At 39.1% G+C, this 25,595-nt stretch overlaps 1 protein-coding gene across 1 annotated transcript in view; it reads left to right on the forward strand.

Moving 5' to 3' along the window:
* The window catches only part of smyd3 (SET and MYND domain containing 3), a 232,393-nt gene that overhangs the window by 185,963 nt on the left and 20,835 nt on the right, over positions 1 to 25,595 (forward strand). The window contains exon 6 of the mRNA XM_026171213.1: positions 23,456 to 23,523. Coding sequence (XP_026026998.1) covers positions 23,456 to 23,523 — 68 coding nt within the window. The remainder of the gene's footprint in view (positions 1 to 23,455; positions 23,524 to 25,595) is intronic.

Raw genomic sequence — 25,595 nt, forward strand, 5'->3', positions numbered from 1 at the left:
TTTTTTTTTCATTCTTATTGAAATTTTCAGTCAACTCTATACAGGATGTGATTTTACTGTGTTTATAAGCACTGACGCATTTAATGGAAACAGTGAAACATGCACAAAAATAATGAATACGTCCTGCATCCATCTTCCTCGACAGCTGTCCTGTGTCTTTGGTACGTGCTTGGTTATTTCTCTGAACATGTATCCTTTCATCTATTCAGTGAAGTAGTCCCTGTTATTTTTTTTTCTTAAAACCTCTAACCTTGAAGCATTTTAAATAAAAATAAACTCAGCAGATGACCGGTTGAGAAGCAGAAACTTGTATCTCCACACACATACGGGCAAAACTGAGGGCATGTTCATGAAGAGCACAGCCAGATAGCAATCAGAATAACTGGTACAGTTTTTCCTTTGATTATGAAGTTTAATCAGTCTGGAAAGAATTCTTTTTTTTTAACATTTGTTCTTTTATTGCTAAATCTTCTCTGAAGTTGCCATTATCTGCTTCACCTCTGAAACATTACATATAAATTTGGTCTTTGCATTACCGGTCTTAAAGAGTTATTTAAAATGTGCTTTTAGAATCCAAGGCAACCTCGCCACAGCAGATCATCTGCCTCCATCTAACCCTCTCCCTAGCATCATCTTCTGTCACAGCAACCCTCTGGATCCCCTTTTCCTCCTGCCTGGCAGCTCCATATTCAAAATTCTTTGTCCAATATATCCAGTAACCAAATAACACATTTTCAGACAAATCTGGGGGGTTTGGGCAGGTGACAAAAGCCTGGATAAATGAAGAGTTGCCTCAGGAGGGTCGTCAGACAAGTCTTTGCCAAGTTTAGCATGCTATTTTTGGCAAAATAGTCAAATAAATAAATAACTAAAATCCATGAACTCCATGAACATGAATCCATGAACATAAAATCCTTATTTATTCTGAGAAAATATTCTGACATGGAGCATTTGCTTGCTGTTAAACTGGGTACCTAACCAATTGAGTGAGAATAACAAAAAGAGTTTCATTTAATTCTTTTCATCAAGCATCTATTCTTACTTTCCTCACTGCCTGATTTGCCTGTTCCCATTAACAAAAACGTGCTATTATTTTATTTGATTTATTTAAAGGTCACAGATTTGTGCTCTTGGCTCACTGAAATCAAAATAAAGGTTAAGTTAATCACTTAAGTTACAATAATGAAAGATATTACCATTTAAATACTGAACAGATCTTAACCCACATCACTTGAGTAGAAACAAAAATCTGAAAATACATCTGAAAATCTGTGTTTGGAAAGTCAGTGTTTCAGTCGATTATCTGTGTTACCAAGCAGCTTGTGGTAGTAGTGAACTTTCTGCCTCACTGACTGTTAAAACCATCCTCTAAATCAGCGGTTTTTGCACCACGGGCCGGTTTGTGCCCGACAATATTTTCACAGACCGGCCTTTAAGGTGTTGCAGATAAATACAACAAAATAAAACTAGTACCGCTACAGAAAAAAAGAAGATTTATTCATAACACACGTGAAACGACCCAGAAAAACAGAGTAAACGACAAAAACGATAACAAACTAACGCTAAAAACCCTGAAAACCATACATTTCACACCCGGACCTCAACTCTCGCGGCCCGGTACCAAACGACTCACGAACCGGTACTGGTCCGTGGTCCGTGGCCCGGGGGTTGGGGACCGCTGCTCTAAATCACATTTACACGAGGAGGAGGCACACTTAACCGTGCGGGATAAATCTCCAATCCCTTATGTGTCTACAGTAAAGCTCTCTGTGCTGCACTATATTCTGTTTCTAATATGAAGTCACTTCTTTGCTTTGCACCGCATGCTTTGCAAAAAATAAATAAAAATATGGCAGGTTTTCATGTAAGATGAAAAGTGGCAGACAGACTTTAGGTTGGATAGAGTCCCATAAACAAGTCTGCATTGAATTATGCTGGAAAGAAAAAGATTATGAAGGCTGGTTGTAAATACTAAGGCACCTGTTTAACACGGGTAACATGAAAGACATGAAAAAGTAATCGGTTAAAGGGAAAAAAAGAGCTTGTGCAATTATTCCATTCAACATGTTATTATTTGTCATTATGATGCTACAAGTAAAAAAAAAAACCCCACAGATACTGTTTATTTATCCTCTGAACCATTGTGTGGCATCCAAAAAAACTACACACGTGCTCGTGTGATAATGCACACGCACAGCTGAAACCGCGTTGCGTCGGTAGGTAACTATTGATTAAATACTATCTGTGCCATAAAATCACCATTATCATTACATTCGATTGTCCTCAAATGTGAAGAAACGCACATGCGGTGTATAAATGGACGAGCTGCTTTTGTTGCAGTGATTGTTATGTGTAAGCATTTAATCACGCCTGAACGCTCAAGCACACACAAAACAACTCAGAGAGGTATGCGCACGGATAATTGGAGGAAGCATTTGGCCTATAACCTGATGGCCGTCCTGGAGTGGGAGATAATTGAACTTTTACAACCTCAGGGAACACGTGTGTGGGTGTTTGTGTGTGAGAGAGAGAGCATGTGAAATCCAGAAGTAGAAAAGCTGTTATTTATGTGGATCATTAGACTGAGGGCCTCTCCTGAATTTGAATATTCGTACTAACCTTTATTATTTACCACAGAATTATTATTTGCTTCTTACATGACAACGCGCCATAAATTTCCCAAATTACACTTTAAAAATTGCTTTTGTAACCGTCTATTTGTGCAGCCATGGTAACGGTCACGCTAGGAAAAGTTTAACAGCTGTCGCATTAATGTAAAGCAGAGTTTTACTGTGTCATGTCATCTTTTTACAAACAGCTTTCATCAAAACAAATTAAAGCAAAGTGCATACAGTTACATATTATAGCTGAAAAATGGGAAGTTGTTCGAAAAGGCTTAGAAAGTCATGTTGCTTTACAGGTTAAAAATAAACTGGCATTTCAGCTGTGGTGACTCTGGATATGATTATTGGAATGGCTGAGTGTCCAGTTACCTGCCTCTCAGCTTCCACTACATTGCTAAAAACCTGTTACTTATTTGTCCCCCAAAATGTCCAAACTCAAAACTTTCATGCCTCGGGCCTTCCCCAAGGGCACATATTCAGTGGTTACAAACGTGACACTGACACTAACCAGGGCTCTCAAAATTTCAAAATCCCTGGTAGCCCTTCGGGCAGGGACTCTTCAGTTTTTGGTAGCCCAAAATAAATCTAAGTAGCCCGAATAAAAAAGAGAGCAATTTTTTGATTGACGTTTTGTTTCCTGTTTTGTTTCCTTTACAATATTATACATTAAAGTATAATATTTTAAAGGAAACAAAACATTAATCAAAAAATTGTTGAAAAACAAATTACAACATTGTATAAAAATTACAATCATCAACTCAAATACTTGGTTCTAATTGAACATAAATTTCTATGAACTTGTAAGAACGGTGTAGGACATGAATCAGTCTGTGTCAGATCCTGAATTTGAAATTTCCGCTGAAGTCACGGATAAGAGACAAGTGGAACCAAGATCTAGGCCATTTGCTTTTTGAAGTTTGCAAAGACTGCTAAATTGTGCCAGTGGTAGTTCACTCTTTGCAACATAGTACGCTGTTCTAAACAGATTTTTCAGGTTTATTTTTAGTATGTTATTTGCAATTGGTGTTTGTTCTGGGAAAGATATTGCAGACTGAGCAATAATGCATTTCTTGCATTTCTCATGGGTTCTAATGGGGGCCTTTCTTAAAATGACTGGTCCCAGTAACAAAGGCGCTTGTCGACTTAGAAATCGAGAGAAAACCAACAACACACCCGGCAGAACATTATGTTATTTACACGGGTGCACATAAGTGGTCCGCATGTGCGCATTCGCTGTCAAAATAAAAGACGCGCACCAGATAAGAAGTTGCAACGCGCGTTTGCGTCCATATAAAAAGCACTGTTTTTGTCCGCTAGAGTGGGATTTTCACGGCACATTCCGCACCACATCTCTGTGCGTTCATCATTTGTTTGAAGCCAGCTCACCTCCTGCAACCACTTTTCCGAGAATACGCGCTTCTTTTGTGGTTCGGACTCCTTCTGACATTTGTTTGGAGGTGGAGGAACACCAAAGTAATTGCTTAAAGGAGCTTCTTCGACATTTTTAAGAGTTCTAAACAAATGTCTGTCCTCCTCCAGAAAATCTTATGTATGCAAACACGCGTTGCAACTTCATATCTTGTGCGCGTTTTTTTTTTTTTTTTTTTTTTTGACAGCGAATGCGCACCTGCGGACCACTTATGTGCAGCCCCGGTTATATAGCTCGTCATATTGCAGCCACAGAAATTCTTTTGTCCATGAAACCATAAAGCTGCACTTTCTTTTTGCCTTATAGTCTGATTTGTCATAACTTTTCCGTTTTGTGGTAAGCTTTTCTTTGGCTGTCACTTCTTCACCCTGACCTGTCTTATTTGGCTCAGCAGAACTAAAATATAGATCCTGCTGCTTTTACACACACTCACATAAGCTCAGCGATTCTCTGCGCGATCAACCTCTCATATGTTTAAGCTTGCTGCGGGAGATTTCACTTGTCATGTTTGCATAGTAAGCTAACGATTGATAAGACGATGTCAGAGGAATTGGTGCGCAAATTATCATCACTCACCAATCAGTGCTGTCGCTCTCTATACACAGTTCACGCGATTGCAAAGTGAAAGCAAAAAACAAGTGCAAATTCAAACGTGATTTCAATATGTCACATATTGACAGTGGCTCACCGATGCCAATGACATAATTACCCAGCTACATTTCCGAAAGAATGCAAAAGCATTGACATATATTTTTCCTTCCTACAATAGCCCGACGGGCAGGGCGATAGATTTTGGTAGCCCGACTGGAAAAATCGCCAGCCCCGGGACGTCGGGCTAGCGATTTTGCGAGCCCTGCTAACCTATAAGTGCAGTTTGGTGGATTTGCCTGTTCTGCTGTGCAGAACCCAGTGCCAGAGTGGCCCACGGGAGGACGGGGACATTTCCCTGTGGCATGAGGGAAATTTATGGCTTTCTATTAATCTGAGCAGCAATATGAGTTAACAAATAACATTTGCATGTCCTATGATGGTTGCGTTCCTAGTGACTTAATGTACATCCTTCTTCCAATGGGATAAAATACCATGTCACAAAGGTCAAATCATTTCAGACTGGTTTCTTAAACACAACAATGAGTTCAGTGTACTCAAATGGCATTCACAGTGACCATACTGTATCTCAGTACAATAGAGCACCTTTGGGATGTGGTGAAATGGGATTTTCTCGTCATGTATGTGTGGCTGAGAACTGTGCAGTGCTGTCATTTAAATATGGTCCAAAATTACCTTGTTGCATCCATGCCATGAAGTTCCAGCTGCTACTGGCACAGGAGGGTTTGTTAGCCTGTCAACTGTAGAAAATAAGACCCGAGCATTATGGCTGTTTTTAGTGATGATGTCAGAGAAGTAGGACTTTCTTGCACTCCTCAGTTGTAAATTATAATTGTGAAGTTTCTCTTTATAGATGTCATAGTGAACCTGGAGGTTTGTTTTTCTCCATCTGCGCTCAGCTTTCCTACACTCTCTTTTTTCATTTTTCACTAGTGTGGAGTTTCTCCATGGAGACTTTTTCCTTCCAGAGATAACCTTCACCTTAATGGGGGCAATAGTGTCCATTACATTTAACAGTTTTGCATTAAAGCTATTGACGAGCTCATTGACTGAACCTTTGGACAGGTCAGGTGTTAATGGGAAGACCTGGTTAAAGATCTCACTACTGTCTTCAGTTATACACCGTTTTGTGATCACTGCTGTTGACTGCTTGTAACCCAAGCAGTCAACAGCAGTGTAACCCATTGGCCACAAACAAAGCCCAAAATAAAAAATGTCCAAAAGAGGAGCAAATCAAAAGTCCAAAATGACATTAGAAGCAAGGGAATAACAAGGAGAAAAAAGCTGGAGCAAAAACAGATGTCTTGACAAAGGGCAAGAAAATTTGACCAATCATGATTGAGATACAAATGAGATGTATGATGAAGGTGAAAGCAGTCAACACAGGTGATAACTACCAGACGGGAACTGAGACTCAAAAGGCTTGAGTCACACAGGCTTAAAAACATGCCTGCAGCCATCTGGCAGCTGATTGTGAGAAGAAACATTTGTATTGGTTTAGTATTGGTTAGGGCTGGGCCATATTATACCGTTCACGGTAATACCGGTATAATGTTAGGCAACGATAGGAAAATGAAATATCGCGATAGAATGGGAGTAAAACGCGCATGCGCAGTGCCTTTGTTTTCATACGCACATGGCCGATTGTTGAGTGAAACAGATGAACCAGAATTGGTTTGTAAAAATGGTGCAACTTCAGTGATGTGGAACTGGTTTGGTGTTTGTCCGTCAGGTACACGACAAAGCACATTTTTTTGCAGAACATGCAAGCGGCCGTTGTTATTGTCGTATTTGTCGGACTAAGATGCTCTTAAATCTGGGAGTAATCTGGGTCCTAAACTCAGTACACTTCAGGTCAAACAACACTGCAGCATCACTGAGCGTTAAAAACTGTCTAAATTCTTTCATCTTTAATAAAACGATCAGCATTGCTGCTTTACCAGGTGTAACTATAAAGTTTAACTTCCAGGCATCCATGAAAACAAAAGTTATTACATTTAACGGAGTTAGAAGTTAGCAGGAAGCTAGCGGAAGTTAGCTCGCTAGTTTCGCTAGTTACCTAAGCATGATATTGCATGTCCTGACTGAGAGATTTCTGAAAAAAATCAAACGTACAGCTCTGCTATCACTTCCAACATAAATGAAGACAGGAAACTAAACAGCAGTGACGTTTGTAGGGTTACTGAAGTTGGGCTAGCTGGTATATAATGATGTGCTACGTGATCGCTAGCGACACAGCTATGTTAGCATAACATAAACAGTGAAGCTGGAGGACGAACACTAACACTTTTCCACTTATAAAAGTTAACGTGAAGGTTCTTCATGGTTAGAGACAAATGCAATCGCATGGCAGGATGCTGTAAACGGACCAAACTTCAGTCAGGAGAACAACTGAGATAATCCATCCACAATACGAGGTTAGTCATTAATATACTGCAACAACATGGGAATAGAGCAGCTGCCAGAGAATTCAACATTAATGAATCAATGGTACAGAAGTGGAGGAAGCAAGAAGAATGAGTTTAATAAAGTTTGATTTATCTGACTGCTTTGTTTCGCTTAATGTGCCTTATAATCCCGTGCACCTTATGGTCCGAAAAATGCGTACTGCACACTGCAGTTTAATGTTGCAAAGCACCTCTTTTTAACTTCAGTGGATATTATACATGGTTATGCTCAGGATATGTCAGCCCATTTCTACTGGAAATGCCTTTTGGTTAAACTTTCAGCAAGGAATTTGCATTTGCACTGTTACATTTTTATGAAGCTTTAATGTACATAAAAACCAGCTTCTTGTTTAAGTGAAAATAAATGGAAGGTTGTCTTTTTGCGCTAGTAATGTTGTGGAGTTGTATTTTGTCTTGCATCAATTATATCGTCAGTTATATCGTTATCGCAAATTTTCAAATATATATCGTGATAAATATTTTTGGCCATATCGCCCTGCTCTAGTATTGGTAAATTAGTATGGTTGCAAGTGGTTGGAGGTTGCTGGGAGTTGCTTTGTAATCAATTGATTAAGCCCCATTCATGCAGACCTGTACACCAGTCAAAGACCCCTGGTGCACATCTGTCATCTAGCAAATCCAAGTTAGTTGTTACATGAATTTGGTTGCATAAAGGGTGCTGCACCAAAACCTCCTTGCGATTGCTTTAGTTGCTAGCAGGTTGCTTGAAAGATGCTGAATGATTTGCACTCACTCGACTGAGCTGTAATAAAACCTGAAAGAAAGAAAAATGCAAACTGAAAACTGTTTGCATCTCTTTCAAATAAAACTTGCACCTTGTGGAATTAGGTTGTTGCAGCAATTTCTCAACTTTTACTTTGAAGTAGAAAGTTGTCTGTGTCCGGTTTGCACAACTCTGAGAGTAAACGGCAAATGGAAATGCGGCAGTCTGCTGGTGAACAAAGCAATCACAAAGAGGTTTTTGGTTCAGCACCCTCTTTTTAACCGATTTCACCTGGCAACCTCCAGTATCCACTCGGCAACTGATCAGCAAATACACATTTTTCCCTTGAAACTGGAGGTCTTCAGGAGGTTGCTGACGTGTCTCTAGGCATTAGTGCTGACGTTTAGCAAAGAGAATAGACAGAAGGAGGCAAAAACACAGAAAAGTCAGGAACTATCACAAAACGATCAAATTCCCAACCTGAAGTAATTTTAATTTCCTTCAGTCCTGTTATTATTCAGTACTTTGATAGTATAAGAAAAGTGATCTTTGCTTTCAAAATGAAATGCTTGCTTTCACACACCAGTACCCTTAGGATACACATTTCAAATACTTGCACGTACTTTTATTGTGTTTATTGCTGTAAACAAACAGTAAACACCAAGTCACTGCTTCTCAACATGTGAGATGCGTAGCTAAGGTAACAGGCAGCATTATACGGCCAGACCTATTCAGGAATATTCAGACGCTTTTTGCAAAATCATTTCACACTAAAGATTCAAATCTTAGCTTGTGAATGCCTTTGCGTTCCCCGAGGGCTGAGAATAAAAAAGGTGTTTTAGATAAAAGTTATGGGTGCGGTAAATGTACGGAGGAAAAGCCATTCAGAGCTGACTAACTGCTGCCTTCAGAGTGGAGGAGGAATTGCTATTCCCTCGTGAACCACCCTTTGATTCAGTCCACGGCAGAGCAGTCAAGCAGTAAAAACTGATTTTTCTACAAAGAACACTGCTCTGAAAACAATAACCTGCTCTTTTTATCATTACCCACCTCTAGAACCAGCCAGCAGACTGTCTGCCAGGCTAAACTTTTTTTTCTTTTTTAGTTTTCTTAGTTCCTTGTTTACATGATTAATATCTTGCTTCCTTTTTTCTTACTTTTCTTTCATCACTGCTCTGCCAAAAAAAAAAACCCCAGTACTTTTATAAAGGGAGTAGCAAGAGATGGAGCAGAAAGAAACAGAAACTGGAATGACCTCACAGGTCACGTCGAAAGCAACAGTAATACCGTACGTTTTGCAGCTGTAGGCCACACTAAGCTATGATTTTGGGATAAAGACAACTGAATCGGCGTGTGCAGCATGTAATCGTTTAAAAATCAGTGTCATGTAACCTTTACCAGTTTAAAAAAAAAGAAGGAAATGTTTCACCTTGGAGAGATTTTTTATTATATTTTCTGGTGTTGTACTGGTGCCCAACGGCTTTCCTGACACAATTGACTCCTTATTTAGTTTGTCTTATATTACATAGCTAATGATAGAAGGTAAGATTAGAGAGCTTTGGCAGCAGCCTAAATAACGTTTTGGTCTCTCCTCTAATTTGGTTCGTCTCTACCACCAGAACACACTGGGCCGCCTAGAGAATCATTTTAGGTTTTTAATAAGGTGACAGTTTACCGTCACCAGGCAGCTGAGTCAGGGATGTAATTTATAAAATGTTAGAGGAAAGTGTGTGAAAACAATCATAATCTTCTCTGTCAGAGAAGATTTAGTGTTGCTTTGACTGCTCTTGAAGCACATATAATTTTTTTTAAATAATTATATTTTCAGTCACAGCAGCATGTTAATAGCAAAACCTTGAACATACAGTAATTTGCTGTTCAATATTTACAATACCCCAAAAGATAACGGAAAGAGAGAAGAAAAACAAACAAACAAACAAAAAAAACACCAACAACAAACACAAATATAAAAATAAAATGTATAAGGGAGATTCAGTGTACAGCTAACTACGCTAGTGATATAGAGATTTGGTATCCGGTCATGATAAGGTGGTCATTTTAAATGTTTCCATGTACATTAGTAATGGCTGCCATGCCTTAAGAAATTATTGATTGAACCTGTCAGTGTATATCTCATCTTTTTCAAATGCAAAAACCTCATGAGCTCTGCAAGCCACTGTTCATGTGTGGGAGGAGCTTCCTGCTTCCAGGCACCTTGCAACGAGTGAAGCAAAGGAATAGAATTCGAATAGTATTTTGGCAGAATGACGGTTTAAGGTATCACCGCAAAGATAGCCATTAGAGCAGAAGGATCATATTTAACGTTATATATCTCTGAAAAGGTGTTGAATATAGACACCCAGTAGTTATGAGGATTGGGGCATCCCAAAAAAAAGTCCGAAGGAGTGACCCTGTTTCTGCTTTACATCTGTTACACAGGGGGTCAGCTCCCGGATAGAACTTGGCTAACTTTTCCTTGGAGATATGTAATCGGTGTAGGACCTTGAATTGGAGGAGCCCATGCCTGGCGCATGTAGAAGAGGAGAATACCCTATGGAGAAAAAGAAGCACATATAATTATAACACATGCACACACAAGCGCACGATACTTTTACCAACTCACTAGCTCTAGTATTTTGCCGTAAAATACAAAGTAACACAACCAGAAACAAGCTAGTGTGTTTGCATGTGTGAGTTATAAATGGTATGCTCCATAAATGTGCTTCCATTTAAATGTACACTTGTGATCTGAATGTGTGGGTGGGTGTGGAAATGGTTGTTTCAGCTTAGTAGCTCATCGGCTGAAAATGTGCCAACTTGACAAAAACACATGCAGACTTTCTCTACTATTTTATTTCAGATATGATTGGGTATCGTAATGGAAATAAGTCATTATAGAGCAGGAGGCAATCTCGTGTTCGATTGCACACAGATTGAAGCTAATGGTGTCTGTGTGCGTGTGTGCGGATGAGAAATTTTGTGTGCACACACCACATGAATACTGTGTATTTCATTGCGATTATGTGCACACACACAGATGTGCATGTGTCTGTGTGTGTCTGTACAGTACAGTGCACTTTCCAAAGCTGTTGCTTAGAGCGCTTTTCCTTCCACTGCAGCGTTCAGTAAATGTTTTCCCAGAGTGCACCACTCTAGCTCAGCCCGCCTGTTTTTGGTCACACTCAGCAACTTTACTAATGAGTTGACTAACATGTTTAGGCAAATTTCTTCTCCTCCCTCCTTCTTGTTTCACACGTCTCTTGACTTGTTTTTATTCTCTCTATTAATGTATTTCTTATGAGATCTGTTGGTGACAGTATCAAGTATCAACAATGACTCACCTCAGTTGGAGTTTTATCCTAATTTTTATGTTTTTATGCCCCGTTTACATGACGATTTCAAGCACCATTATATTTGTGAGTTCCTTCTGCTTTTGCTCATCACCGGTGTGGGAATCATGGATTCCTCTGCATCTCAGCCAGTCGCTTCTGTGGGGAATTGCTGCCGGGCATCCAAGATATTTGGTGTGCAGGAGATGTGTCGGTGTGTGGGAGAGGTTTGTGAAACAGGGCCGCTGTTGGATGCCTCTTCCACAGTTATGCTCACCGGTGTTCAGTTACTCTGCAAGTTGATGAGCTCTGGGCAAGTGGCAAGTTTCTAATCCAGTGTAACAGCCCCTGTGTTCTTGCTTTAACAAAAACTTTACTTCGGAACAAGACTGATTCCGAGTTGGAAGTTGATGGCTTTGGGAAACGCTTTCTCTTGGTCAGAGACTCTTCAGAAACTAGTAAATCACTCAGTGGAGGCTTGTGTCTCTATGGCAATAAAAACTGGTGCAACACTGATTATCAGGGAGACTATGCACAGCTGAAATTGAACTCATGTTTGTATCCCTGCGACCCTTTTGTATATATTCAGCTGAAAGCCAGGGTTGACACCAATTATTCAACTTTTTTTTTTTTTTTGCATGATTTTAATTGCATCAAACCATTAAAATCTTAAGTAACTTTAACAGTACATTTCTTGTCCAACACAACTCTCAATCTGTCTGAATCTTTGCTACTGATTTGTAAAGGGGAATTAAAATCCTATCATAAAGCTCCACTCTGCACGTCCTGCAAATCGCCCCTAAACGAACTTGTTTGAAAGTGCCTGTGTTGGCCTGGAATAACAGAGAACTGTCTGCATACATTATATCTTGTGAAGATTTATCATTTATCCAAATAATAAATCATGGATCTTCTAATCTGTTAAAGCCTCAATTATTCAGTGAAATGTAAGTTTGAACCAAGGGCATGTGGATAAATACAGGGAGGCACAGAAGAAGGTTGAAGAAGAACTCAAGCTTGGTAAATACAGTTATAAAGATATAATCATTGATGAGGATGGAGTCTAAGAACATCTTTAATATTCATTTTAACATCATCATTTTAGTAGAAAGCAGTCGGTTTTTCAAAATGTAGCTCTCGGAAAAGATGTTTGCAGGTTACCATGTGAATTCTTTTCCAGGGGGATCAAGGACAGGAAAGCCTGAATGCTTATGAACTGTGCTGCACAACTAGACGGTATAGTTTGTTTTCTTTTTTACACTCCAAATTCATGTAATGATCACAGGCCTGTGGCACTTATATCTCCTCCAATAAAGAAATTGTTTAAAGAGATTACTAAGTATGACTCTGGCACACTTAGAAGATGCACAGACTTGTTTTGAATATTTTCTTCCTCCACTTTTAATTGCATTCAACTCCACATCTTATCAGGGAGACTTGAGAGGATTCATTACATTGATCCTTGATCTCTCTCCCTCACTCTCGATTTTCGAATTGTTTCTCCTACCCTCAAACTTTCAAGCTGCCACTTTAATCTGTCTTCATCTGTTATAGCTTCCGCTCCTCTCTTTCCTTTCTCTCATTCTCCATCTGCAGTTGGCTGTTTTATGCTTGTTTAAACAGAGATGGACTCCTGGGGTGTGTGTTTATGTGTGCACTTGCATTACTCATGTTGTGGTGGCGTAAGTCTGGAACATTGTGGTAACTCGTCTTCCTCTTAGAGAACAAAACAAATCCCTCATGTAAATCTGTCATTAATCTCTAGGGCGAAGACTTGGTATAAAGCTTAGCAAGTAGTGGTTGCGGTAAAGGGTTAGTAACTCTCTTAAATAAGACTAGTATTATACTGGCTTGCAAATGAGCACATAGTTTGTTTCAACCCAGAAATCACTTTAGACAGTCACATTGTTGGGACATGTGCTCCTCATGCATACAAATAAAAGAATAAAAAATTGAGAAAAATATGCAAAAGTGTGAATTTAAAAATGAGTATCATGGCTGTTATCATATCATCACTATATATTATTATATTTTACATTTGTTTTTTTCCTTTTCTTTGCAAAGAAGACCATGAAATATAGCCGTACACCCACATACTATCTAAACATTAACCTGCCCTGCTCTCTTATATTAGCTAGACCTTCCTAATAGCAGGTTGGCCCACTTTTTTCTTTCCGAACTGCTGTAATTCTCTGTGGCACAGATACAACAAGGTGCTAGAAACATTCCTCCGAGATTTTGGCTCATTGAAACGATAGCATAGCACAGTTATTGCAGATTTGTTAGCAGCACATCCATGATGTGAATTTCCAGCTCCAGTACATCCCAACGGTGCTCAACTGGATTGAGATCTGTGAATGTGGAGGCTATTTGAGTTCAGGGAACTCATTGTCATGTACAAGAAACCAGTTTGAGATAATGTGAGCCTTAAGACATGGTGTGTTATGTTCCTGGAAACATCCAGAAGATGATCAAGATGGGTACACTGTGGTCATAAAGGGATGGTTGTGCTCAGGAAAATGACAGGTACTAAGGGGCACAAAGTGTGCCAGGAAAGTATCCCCCACACTAAAATCTTCTATTGTTCAGTTTTGATGAGCCTGTGTGAATTCTAGTGTTAGTTTCATGTTCTTAGTTGATCCTCTGCTGCTGTAGCCCACCTCCCTTGAGTTTTGACATTTTGCTGGCTCAGAGAAGCTCTTGCATAACTTGGTAGTATTAAGTGGTTATTTGATTTACTGCTGTCTACCTATCAGCTTGAAGGAGTTTGGCCGTTCTGCTCTGTCGTCTGACATAAACAATGCGTTTTCACTCAGAGAACTGCCGCTCACGGGATGTTTTAGATGTATACTCAGACCAGCATGTCTGGCACCAACAGCCACACCAGGTTAGAGACATTATACACAGTATACCTTTGTTAGTGCAACTACAAAATAAAGAAGAAAGAAAACCAAGGGAGAGAAACTATCACTTATTTTTCAACACGCAAATCCAGCAAAACTGTCTAACTTTGTTTGAACACAGAACAAGTTAAGCAGTCAGATTTAGTGACAGCAGTCAGGCAGAAATAATCACTGCATGTAACCTAAAATAAAGCTAATGAAGCTGAATACACGCATGGAGCTGCAGATGTAACGCTGTGCACTCTGATCATAACTGATTAAACTGCACTGTCAGTTTTGCAGTCACCACTGGAGCCGGACATCAACTAGTACTGTGGCTCAAACTCGGACTTTAAGCTATAACATAATGTTGCTCCTCCATGGTGATTTCTGCCTGCAGTGTCAGAACACAGCTGACAGACTTTTGGCATACAGTGTACTCTGTAGTTGTAGCTGCTGGTGCACACAGTTGACTACTTCTGAGGTAACCTCACACTGACACCAGCTACACTGTACTGCAGTCCTGTGTATTTTTGATAAAATCTGAATTGATTTTATCTGAACAATAAAAAAAATAAAATCTAAAAAACAACACAATGCAAAAGCCTGCCTAAGATGAAATTTTATTGATTTTTATAAAAAGCACTTTAGGGGATACTTGTGTATACTTGAGGAGATGGAAGTCATTCCTGTTTAAGAGCTGTTAAAAATTCTTGTCTGACAGAATCTGGTCTGAAAAAACTATTCAAGTGGATGAGAATCATTTCACAAAAGGAAGATCCAAGACTTTCCTTTTCTGCAGAGGATAAGCTCATTAGAGTCACCAGAGATCCCCAATTAATGACACCTCAGATTAGAGCTCACATCAATGCATCCCAGAGTTCAAGTAGCAGACGCTTCTCAGCATCAACTAATCAGGCTTTCATGGCTAAATTGCTGCAAAGAAGTCACTTCTGAAGGTTATTAGTTGAAAAACCGAACTGCTTTGGTTCAGAAAATTTGGATTGGTTAGGCAATACAATGAGTTTGTGCAAACGCTGGCTACTTTAAAGAATTTTTTAACTTCATTTAAAAAAAGTTAAAGTTTATTATTTCATAATTTCAATTTTCAGTGTGGTAAAACCACTAAACGAGCGGAGGTGCCCAGACATTTGACTGTTTCTCTATGTGCATGCAACAGTGTCACAATGAGGAAAAAGATGTGTAGCGCTGTTTCTCCCCCGTCATATTTCCACCGAGTTTGTCTGCCTGTCTATTGAGAGATGAAAGAACCATGATTAGGTCATAAATACTTTATCAAAGCATCGATAGTCCGTACACACACACACACACGCACGCATACACACAAATGCACAGAAGGCACTCAGATACGGCCTTTGATTGGGTCTGATGGCCTTTGTAGTAGTCCCCAGAGTGACAGTAATTGAACCGATTCCAATGACATTAGAGACATAAACCACCCAGTCACAAGTTTTTTGAGGCAACATGACAGGAGAAAGCAAACCAATGCAATGCCTCGATGTGAAATGACAGGACCTCCCACTCTCCACCATCCCAGCCTCCCCCACCCATCCACTTAGAGATGTGCTATCCGTATACGTTTCCAAAATGTCACTGGAATCATTTTGATCTGCCCCTCCTGCCTGAATACTTAATGTTGCACAGAAATTCACAGTGGAGTCCTGCAGCTGACTGTAATTTAAAGTAGTTGTACAGGTTAGTCTTTATATCTCAAAAGGTTGCATGTGCTGGACTAGTGATGCCATTCTTGGGTTTTACCTTTGAAAGGTTTTTAATATTTTGAGGTTTAGTTATAGAACCAGATTCACCTGGAAGTTAAGCCATTGACTGAAAAAATGGTTTTATATCTTAAAAGAGTTGAATGGATTTGTGAATTGCATGTGTGATCTGACTAAAAGAATAGTCACTTGGAAATAGATGCAAATTAACTTTACTTCAGTGGCGTAATTACTTATCTCTGAATATGTGTGTCTTTGCGAGCGCTATTCATTACCTTACTGGTAGGCTCCTAAAATATGGAATCTAGAATTTGTGCACACACACACAGACTGTGACATCTTTGATCTTATTTTCTATTTTCCACATCACTAACCACACCCTTCTTCCACACTCATCTGTCTACGCTTCTGTTTCTTTCTCACATTTATAATTTCTCCAGGTTTCATGATCCAAAACGAATCAACAGAAATGTTTCGACAGTAAGAGAAATAAATGGTCAAACAAATAAATGGATGCAGATTGAGATTTTCTGCACCCTTTTGCCACAGACACAGAGACAATTCCCTAAAAGATATTAAACAAAAGTAACCAACTTTAATTTGGAAGAAAACGCCTCGGGGCAAAATCTATGCTTTGGTAATTGTGTAATTCTCCACAGTGGGTATGCCAATATCTGAATCCTACCAGGCCTCTAATCCCCATTAAGAGCTCCTTTCAATTCATTTTCTGAAATACAATTCATTTGCTTCAGATAGAAAGTAGCCCTGTAGACACTGTAACATCTCTCAGTGTTTCATCTCCCCCAAACTGGGTCCTCCTCACACACACTCGACCACAATGTCAACTCATATCAACCCGCACTCACTCACAGCTGTAAATGGGTCTCATTATTATCAGTAAGGACATAAATAAGCAGGTAAATTGTGGGAGTCCCTCACCATCTCTCAGAGTGATACAATCATCACCATGGTTACTGATAGACAGTGTGTATGCATAGCCGTGTAGTCACAGTACCTGCTGTTCCTTTGCATATGAATAACATCTCTAAAGCTAATAATATTTCCTCTAGGCAGTTAGAAAAGCTAGAAATAATTATTAAAATAGAATTTAATTTGTGTTATTATTACTGGTTAGTCCTTATGTTACACAGTGATGGATTACTGTGTTGAAGTGAAGACCTAAATGCAGGATGCAGGGGGCAGGGAGCTGAAGCTGAGCTGAAGTGAGCTTTATTGTTGATACAAAGTCCAAGGAATGAGGGGAAAAACACAGTATCCGGAATCCTGAGGGACTAGGACTAATGCAGGGCTGCACACAGAAAACATTCATGGGAAAGTAACGGGTATGTTCACTGATGACACAAAAAGACAAAAAGCATTAGTTTATATAAATGAAGACAGTCAGGATATTCATAACATATGAAGTAACTAAAATGCATACCATGTATCCTTCAAAGTAAAACTAAAAGTATTACAGACATGAATATTAAGGCTTTACAAGATGTCAGACTACAGAACATAGGGCACACAGGACATTAATCCTGAAATGAGAGAGATGGAGGATAGAAGAGAGAAACACTGAGGGAAGTAAAGGCTACAGCTAACAGAAATCTAAATAATAACCTAAACATGGAATTGCAAACCTGAAAATCATCACTAAAATAGTAATAAAGGGAAAACTAAAATAAAGGAGTCAGTGAACTAAACATAAACAGATTTTTCTGCTAGGGAAAAAGTAACCAAAACAGAAATGCAACAAAACAAAACTCAAACTTCAAACTCAAATATAGCAATAAAAACAAGCTCACATATATAAACCTGGTAATTGAAACTCAAATACACAGAAAGTCCTGTGACCATGACACTTTAAGGTGTCATATAAGAGAGCAAAGATGTTCCATCGATCCTCATGTACCACTGAACCAGGTCCAGGCAGTCTAAACAGAGCTGCATCCTCCCTCTCCTCGTCCACCGCCTCCTTCCAGGGTGGTACTGATGTGTCCGACCAGTCAGGAGAGACAGTCCACTGTGTCCTGCTCTGCTTTGAGTTCTTGTACTGTTAGAATATGTCTGAAGCATCGTGCTTGAAAGACATCTTAGAGAGATTCTAGACAGGTTCTTGAACCACCTGAATTGGCTCCTTTCCACACTAAGGAGCTGTGGTTTTACTGTGAGCACCTCCCAAATGACTGAGCTCCCCATCCCATCTGAAAGGCTGAGCCTAAACACTCTTTAAAAGAAGCTCATTTCCACAGCTTACCTGCAGGATCTCATTCTTTCAGCCACACAGCTCTGCTCGCGGCAATAGGCGATTGTAGGAATGCAGATCGACCGGTAAATCAGCAGCTTTGTCTTCTCACTCAGTGCTCTCTCCACTGCAACAGACTTCCACAGTGTCACTGCCGACACCAGATCGATGCTTATGTCAGTCTCCAGCTCTGTGCCTCACCCACTCTCTCACGGCTCAAGATGATATATTTAATTTGCCCAATGAACTTCAAAGCAGATATTCAGAAAAGTCTGTAAATGCTGACAATTGAAAAGATGCTACGAGTTTTGGGATGATCTTCCGCTAGTGGTGTATCAATTAAATGATTAATTTCAACGCTATATAATTAAAACCAGCAAATACATTTTGCAAGATCTAAATCTTTATATTTGAGAGGTAGCAGAGTACCAGCAGCGTTTCACATTTCAGACTGAAGAACTGTTTGTTGAGACTAAAGAACATGTTATAGTGACAGTTACACTGAATGTTTCAGTTTCCTGACTCAGATCTCTTTCTTTCTGATAATAGCTTCTGCATCTGTAGAAGAGTAAGAGAACAAGGAAAGAGGCAGAGAGTCTGAGAATCAGAGGAGGTCGATTTTTGGAAAAGGCAGGACTTGATTCTTAAGCTTGTGTGTACGTGTTGCTGTTTGGGATGCAAAAGATGTCCAATAGCCGCTGCTGCAGATGTGGCTTTTCTCCAAGATTGATTGTTTCCCTCAGGGAGGGAGATGGTGAGTGTAAGACAGAGAAAGATTTATGCCCAGCTCAGTGCCCTACTACTGTTTGTTTAAATGTTCTTCCCTCTATCTCTGCTGTCAGTAACCGGTGTTGCCTTTTCCTAATAAGGTGAAAACGGCAAGGTACTCAAATACCCTCTTTCTGTTAGAAGACAGGATGACACTTACATTTGCTTTTACCCTCTCTTACTCATAGGTTTACGTATGTGATCTGTTTAATGCTACTGTCACACTCAAGAAAACTGTGGTTGTAGACCACAGCACAACCAAAATTATGATGTTGCCTTTGACATGGTTGCTTTGAAAACAGGGACCAAGGTCTGTTAACACTCACAGTCGGTTTCCACTTTCAGAGTGCCTTTGGTGCATCAAGATAAAACCGCACTAAGATAGTCTGCTATCAGGTTTTGACTTAATGTGGTGAAGCTGGCAATTGCATGCAATCTGTTTATGATAATACTGCAACTATAAATGTGATAACTCTGTGAAAATCGCAAATCTGTAGCAGTCTACATACAAAAATTCCCATGAAGTTTTTACATTCAGAATTCAGAAAGTTCAGAAAGTCAAACACAAATTCAGAAAGTGCTCCTCAAGTAGTTACATAGTTGCTGCACAATGACAGTTTAACTTCAAAATTAGGTTTGCAAACCTTCCCCAATCTGTCACTGATTCCAGTCAATCTGACAGCGATCGTTTGAGGACAGGTCACCTACCACCAGGTGACCCGTGCAGTCAACTTGTGATTGAAAGTGCTAAACCAGAGGTTGAGGGTGTTGTACACTCAACCTTTGGACAACCTGGTCTCACAACTGCTTGCAGATGGTTGCCAAATAAGAAAAAAGTTTCACCAAGCAACCACCAATTTTTCCTAGTCACAAAGAGGTTGCTGTCCTTTTGCATTGACATTAAATGAATAGTCAAACCCAGATAAAGCTCTGAGCCTCGTGTGAACGGATATGAAATTGTTAGTTTCTGAATGAGTTTTAAGGGAATGGTGTTTGGAAGTTTTTCTAGCAAAAATGACAAACACTTTCTGGTTCCAGCTCCACAAACAGCAAACTTTGTTGCTCTGTTTACATCACTGTAAACTGAATATCCTTGGATTTTGGACAAAGTGCGCTGTGTTTATGTGATTTTGGGGTTTGGGTGTTTTTTTTTACTGGACAGCATGATATGATATGTCATAGAGTAGAGGAATAATGAGAAAAATAACTTCATCAATAACCAGAGTCTTAGTTGCTGTCCTGGTGGTTTATTTTATGAATGGGGTATGTGTGTGTGTTTGGAATAATGGGCTTTTTTGGTTACACACATAAACACCATTGTTTAGCAAAAAGCATTACATATTGCACTATTTTCTACACATGCATTTGCCAACTATTGTGAATAAGAACAAAGAAACCAAAGCCAAGAGGACTATTATTTTCTTATATGCACTGTTTAATTCATTAAATGAAAATCTAATGAAAGTATGTAACTGTTGTTCTCTCTTGATGTATTGGAATTCATACAGAACATGTGGCTCTGCTGTAAGATGCATCTGTACTCTGTGCTTTACAGTGCAGATGATAAATGTGTGCGAATAACAATACTGTGTGTGAGATGATGAAAGAACAATTTGTGTGTTGTGTGTGTGTGAAAGAGAGGAGTGAGGGAGGAAGATTTAGAGCAGGATTTTTCATTTTGTGGTGAATCCATTGAGTAAAAACCATCATTTCCCATGAGGCCTGACTCTAATGGTGTTTATTACAACTGCAGATTCAAATCGAATCAATTTGACGTGTTGACTGGTTTGAATATCAGTAGGATGGGAACCATCTGTCTGGGGCTCACTTTAAATTTCACCCTCCCTCCCTGCACATCTCTACTTCCCTTTAATTTTCCCTAGTCCTAATATTACCAATGTTAGACTTATTTATCTGCTTTGTGCACAGAGTAGAGAAACAAACCTAACTCACACAAATGCACCACGACCACCAACACATGCACAAACACACTTGTTTACCAGCACCGGCTCAGTAATTGACACATCAAAGACAGCTGTGCTGATTTTCTGTTTTTTAGCTTTCAGTTCGTTGCTAACTTCTTTTGTTTTAGAGTGTTTATTAGTGTTTTCTCCCTCATCAACTGTGTCTTTCTCTTTTAAACAACTTCTTCAGGCATGTTATTATTCAAACCATGTCTGCGCCAACTCTGCTAGCTGAAAGAAACAAACCATCCCTCTCCCTAGTTTGAAATTTCTCCTCTGTCGCCTGAAAGCCATGGCCTGTTAATTCATTTGTTCTGACATACGTCCTTTATATCATGCAGACCACCCCAGTGCATTGTGAGAGGTTTATATACACAAGTGCTAAAGCATATCCTGAGCTGTCCAAAATTTCATACTAAAGTAATATTTAGTGTGCAGAGATTTTTTTTTTTTTGTGCGTCTGAAACTTGTATATATACCCAATAGTATGCGAGGTGGGGAATAATATGGTATACCAGCAGTGGACACCACACCAGCATAAACATCACCCCACAGAAGATATCAGAGGCTGAATCAGACATTATGATTTCCTGGAAGAAAACAAAGCCCAGAATAATAACAGGACTACAGGGTTTCTTATGCCTTTCAAAATGGGCCTTTGGGGGGGGGGGGGATTCTGCATATAAACACACACATATATAACCTCCTAGGACCTGGCGTCGACATATGTGGACATCACATTTTGGGTTGTCTAGACCAAAATACTAAATTTGGCTCTACAAGGGCCTGATATCCACTTACGAGGAAATTATACTGCCACTGTTCTACCAAAATTTAAAACGTATGTCCTTATGTGTGGATCCTATTTTTCCCAGAAACAAAAATCAGGTAGAAAAAAAATCTGGTAATTCTTTGTTTTTACATTCATCAGGTTCCAATCAGTCCCAACTGGCAAAGAGAAATTAAAAATGCATGCCATGAAAGAGTTTGGGTCTTAGGAGGTTAAGTCAGTGTTACCTTAGTTGTCAAAAGTGGGGGGTTTCTGTAAAGGCCATTTAACAAACCCAAAAGATTATAATTGATTAATTAAATCCAACTTTAACTGGTCAAAAAGTGTTTTTTATGGAGAAAAAAATTCCTCCACTTACATGCTACCATCCACATATTACCAAGCTCAAAATGACCATCGTAATGTAATTATATGTTTCTTATGCTAAGTTTTGCATTTCAGATACAAAGTATAACTGGGGCTGAAAACATGAGATTTGCTGATGCAGATGCAAAATCTCATGTTGCCTTCCATGCATACATTTACTTAACCTTTTATCCAGTTGGGGTAACAGGGGGCTTGAGCCTGTCTCAGTCATCATAGGGGAAGTGGGCAAGTACATCCTGGATAGGTCTGTCACAGGGCTAACACAAAGAGACAAACCATTCACCCTCACGTTCACATCTGTGGTCGATTTAGAATCACCGGTTAGCCTAACATCCGTATCATTGGGCTGGATTACCCAGAGAGAGCCTCACTGCCTCCTTCAAAGTTGTCTCTTTGTGAGACACTGTACCACTTCTAGTCCTTCTGCTAAGGTTTTATCACAGTTTGCAACGATCATTCTGACCTCCTGCAAATATGTATCTGTTTACTATGTCAATATGATGACCTTTTATGTTGAATGTTGAATTTGGAAAGAGGACGAAGTCACGGGTAGCCAAATACAGTGAGTAGCGCTGGTGCTAAGTGAGGATTTTGTTGGTGTGGCCAGAAACTCCTGTGCAATGTGTTGTGAGAGTGTATGATGGAGCAATGAAATATGGCATAGCTCAGGTCATCACGGCAGAATCTGCTGACAGTCCAACCCTGGAGTCGACTTCACCGTGCACAATCCCATAAATGTCAAAAAAATAGAGCGCCAGCTATTGACTTGATGGATCATCTTGGAGGTTGCACACTCAGGTTCTTCCACTGAAAAATAAGAGTTTTAATAATCTGAGTTGTAGCTGAAGATCTATGTCTCATCACCAGTGATGATACTCGACATTGAATTTGGGTCAGTTTGACATAGCTGTGATTCTGAAGTTTAACGTACACAAGAAAGTGGTCGTGACCAGGGAGTGAGCTCAGCTGTAGAACTTTATGATCACTTTTTTGATCATATCTTTCTCAGAATTTCTAAAATTGTTAATAATCAACAATTTAACACCGTAGAGTCGTGCTGCTTTCGTGGGAAAAAAGTGTATCACTACTATTGTTGGTAGAAAAGTTCCTCTGATTTCCTAGTAGCACTGGGGTTTAATTGTATTTACTGACAGAGGTAACTGTTATTATTTTTATTATAATTGCATTTTTTTGTCACAGACATGTGGGGAAACAAAATTATTTCATTCGCTACACGAAATATTATGTACAGATCAACATTTGAAACAAAGTGTTTCTCTCTAAGCATGTCTTATTATTTCAAAACTATTTTGTTTTTCATTAAAAAAAAAGACTTTTACTGGCTCAGAAATAACCAGGCGGTAATTTTACACAATCGCATAGCATGTCATGTTTCAGTGCCGCTGGAGTTTTGCAGGTGTCAAAGCTATGTAGAGGTGTTCAGAACATAGGATGAAAGGTATTGTTCATTTCCTGAAGCAATTTAACAAATAATCACTCACTCTTTTGTCTCCACATCTTCACCCTCTCCTTTAGGTGACGTGTAATTGCTTCACCATCAGTGATGGGGAGCTGCAGGAGATTGGAGTTGGCCTGTATCCAAGGTAACAAAGGGCAGCGTGGAGAGCATGCACATCTAAAAAGCATCATTAATTTCAATCTTGCTCGTAATCTTTGTTAGATGCCACTCTTACTTATAAAAAAGCCACAAAATTTAAAAGCTGCGTAGACTTACCTGCCCGATCACTGCGCCCTAACCAACCCCACCTGTCCTTGCACCTGCTCGCTTTTAAAGCCCTGCCTGCGCTTCTCGATGTTTTCCTGACAGTTCTTTGAAGTAGCAGGAAAAAGGGGGGACTCAAGGGAGTCAATTTTTGCTGTAAGGCAAAAACCTGAAAATGAATGTTGACTGTATATATTATAATGCTGTTAGGGGAAGACAGACGGAAAAGGAAAGCTGGAATTCATAGAGAAATGCTAGGTTTGGCTCCCAACTGATGTGGGATTGATAATGTGTTTGTTGTGTAGAATAGGGGGCACATTATTCGTGCAATGTAAGTAATTAGTGTTAATTTCTGTAGTTTGAGTAGATTTCGTTGTGTGACTGTAACATTAACCAGTCATAAAGTGTGTAAGTACTAGGGGTGCAACGATACACAAAATTCACGGTTCGGTTCGGTTCGATACTTTGGTGTCACGGTTCGATATTTTTTTGATACAAAAAAATGTTCATGCCTTTTTAATTTGTCATTTATTAAAATTATAAATATATATTTTAACTCAAAAGTACAGTTTTTAAATTTAATGTTGCTGAAACAAAAGTAATTAAAAAAATAAATATCTCTCAGGGCTCTCAAAATTTCAAAATCCCTGGTAGCCCTTCGGGCAGGGACTCTTCAGTTTTTGGTAGCCCAAAATAAATCTAAGTAGCCCGAATAAAAAAAGAGAGCAATTTTTTGATTGATGTTTTGTTTCCTGTTTTGTTTCCTTTACAGTATTATACATTAAAGTATAATATTGTAAAGGAAATAAAACATTAATCAAAAAATTGTTGAAAAACAAATTACAACATTGTATAAAAATTACAATCATCAACTCAAATACTTGGTTCTAATTGAACAGAAATTTCTATGAACTTGTAAGAACTGTGTAGGACATGAATCAGTCTGTGTCAGATCCTGAATTTGAAATTTCCACTGAAGTCACGGGTAAGAGGCAAGTGGAACCAAGATCTAGGCCATTTGCTTTTTGAAGTTTGCAAAGACTGCTAAATTTTGCCAGTGGTAGTTCACTCTTTGCAACATAGTACGCTGTTCTAAACAGATTTTTCAGGTTTATTTTTAGTATGTTATTTGCAATTGGTGTTTGTTCTGGGAAAGATATTGCAGACTGAGCAATAATGCATTTCTTGCATTTCTCATGGGTTCTAATGGGGGCCTTTCTTAAAATGACTGGTCCCAGTAACAAAGGCGCTTGTCGACTCAGAAATCGAGAGAAAACCAACAACACACCCGGCAGAACATTATGTTATTTACAGGGGTGCACATAAGTGGTCCGCATGTGCGCATTCGCTGTCAAAATAAAAGACGCGCACCAGATAAGAAGTTGCAACGCGCGTTTGCGTCCATATAAAAGGCACTGTTTTTGTCCGCTAGAGTGGAATTTTCACGGCACATTCCGCACCACATCTCTGTGCGTTCATCATTTGTTTGAAGCCAGCTCACCTCCTGCAACCACTTTTCAAATTCAAATTCAAATTCAAATTTTATTTGTCACGTACACAGTCATACACAGTACGATATGTAGTGAAATGCTTGGACAACTGCTCGTGACCTAAAGAGAACAAAAAAAGGAAAAGGCTATGAATAAGAAAGGAAATAAATATGAAAAATTAAAAAGGGTAAATTTAACTAGGAAAGAATAAAATATAAATTAAGGTTAAAAATGAAATAACTGTACAACACAAATTAGAATGAAGGGTAAATTTAACTGGGAAGAATAAGATAAAGATAAATATATAAATTAAAGTTGAAAATAAAATAACTGTACAACAAAATACACAATACACAATATAGAACTATATAAGAATGTATGAAGAAATCTAAATATAAATAAATATATACACAATAACAGCAGCTGTACAAGTATTAACCGGAAATGAAGAATATAGTGACCA

Source organism: Astatotilapia calliptera, chromosome 1 (assembly GCF_900246225.1).
Source record: "Astatotilapia calliptera chromosome 1, fAstCal1.2, whole genome shotgun sequence".
Taxonomy (NCBI): Eukaryota; Metazoa; Chordata; class Actinopteri; order Cichliformes; family Cichlidae; genus Astatotilapia; species Astatotilapia calliptera.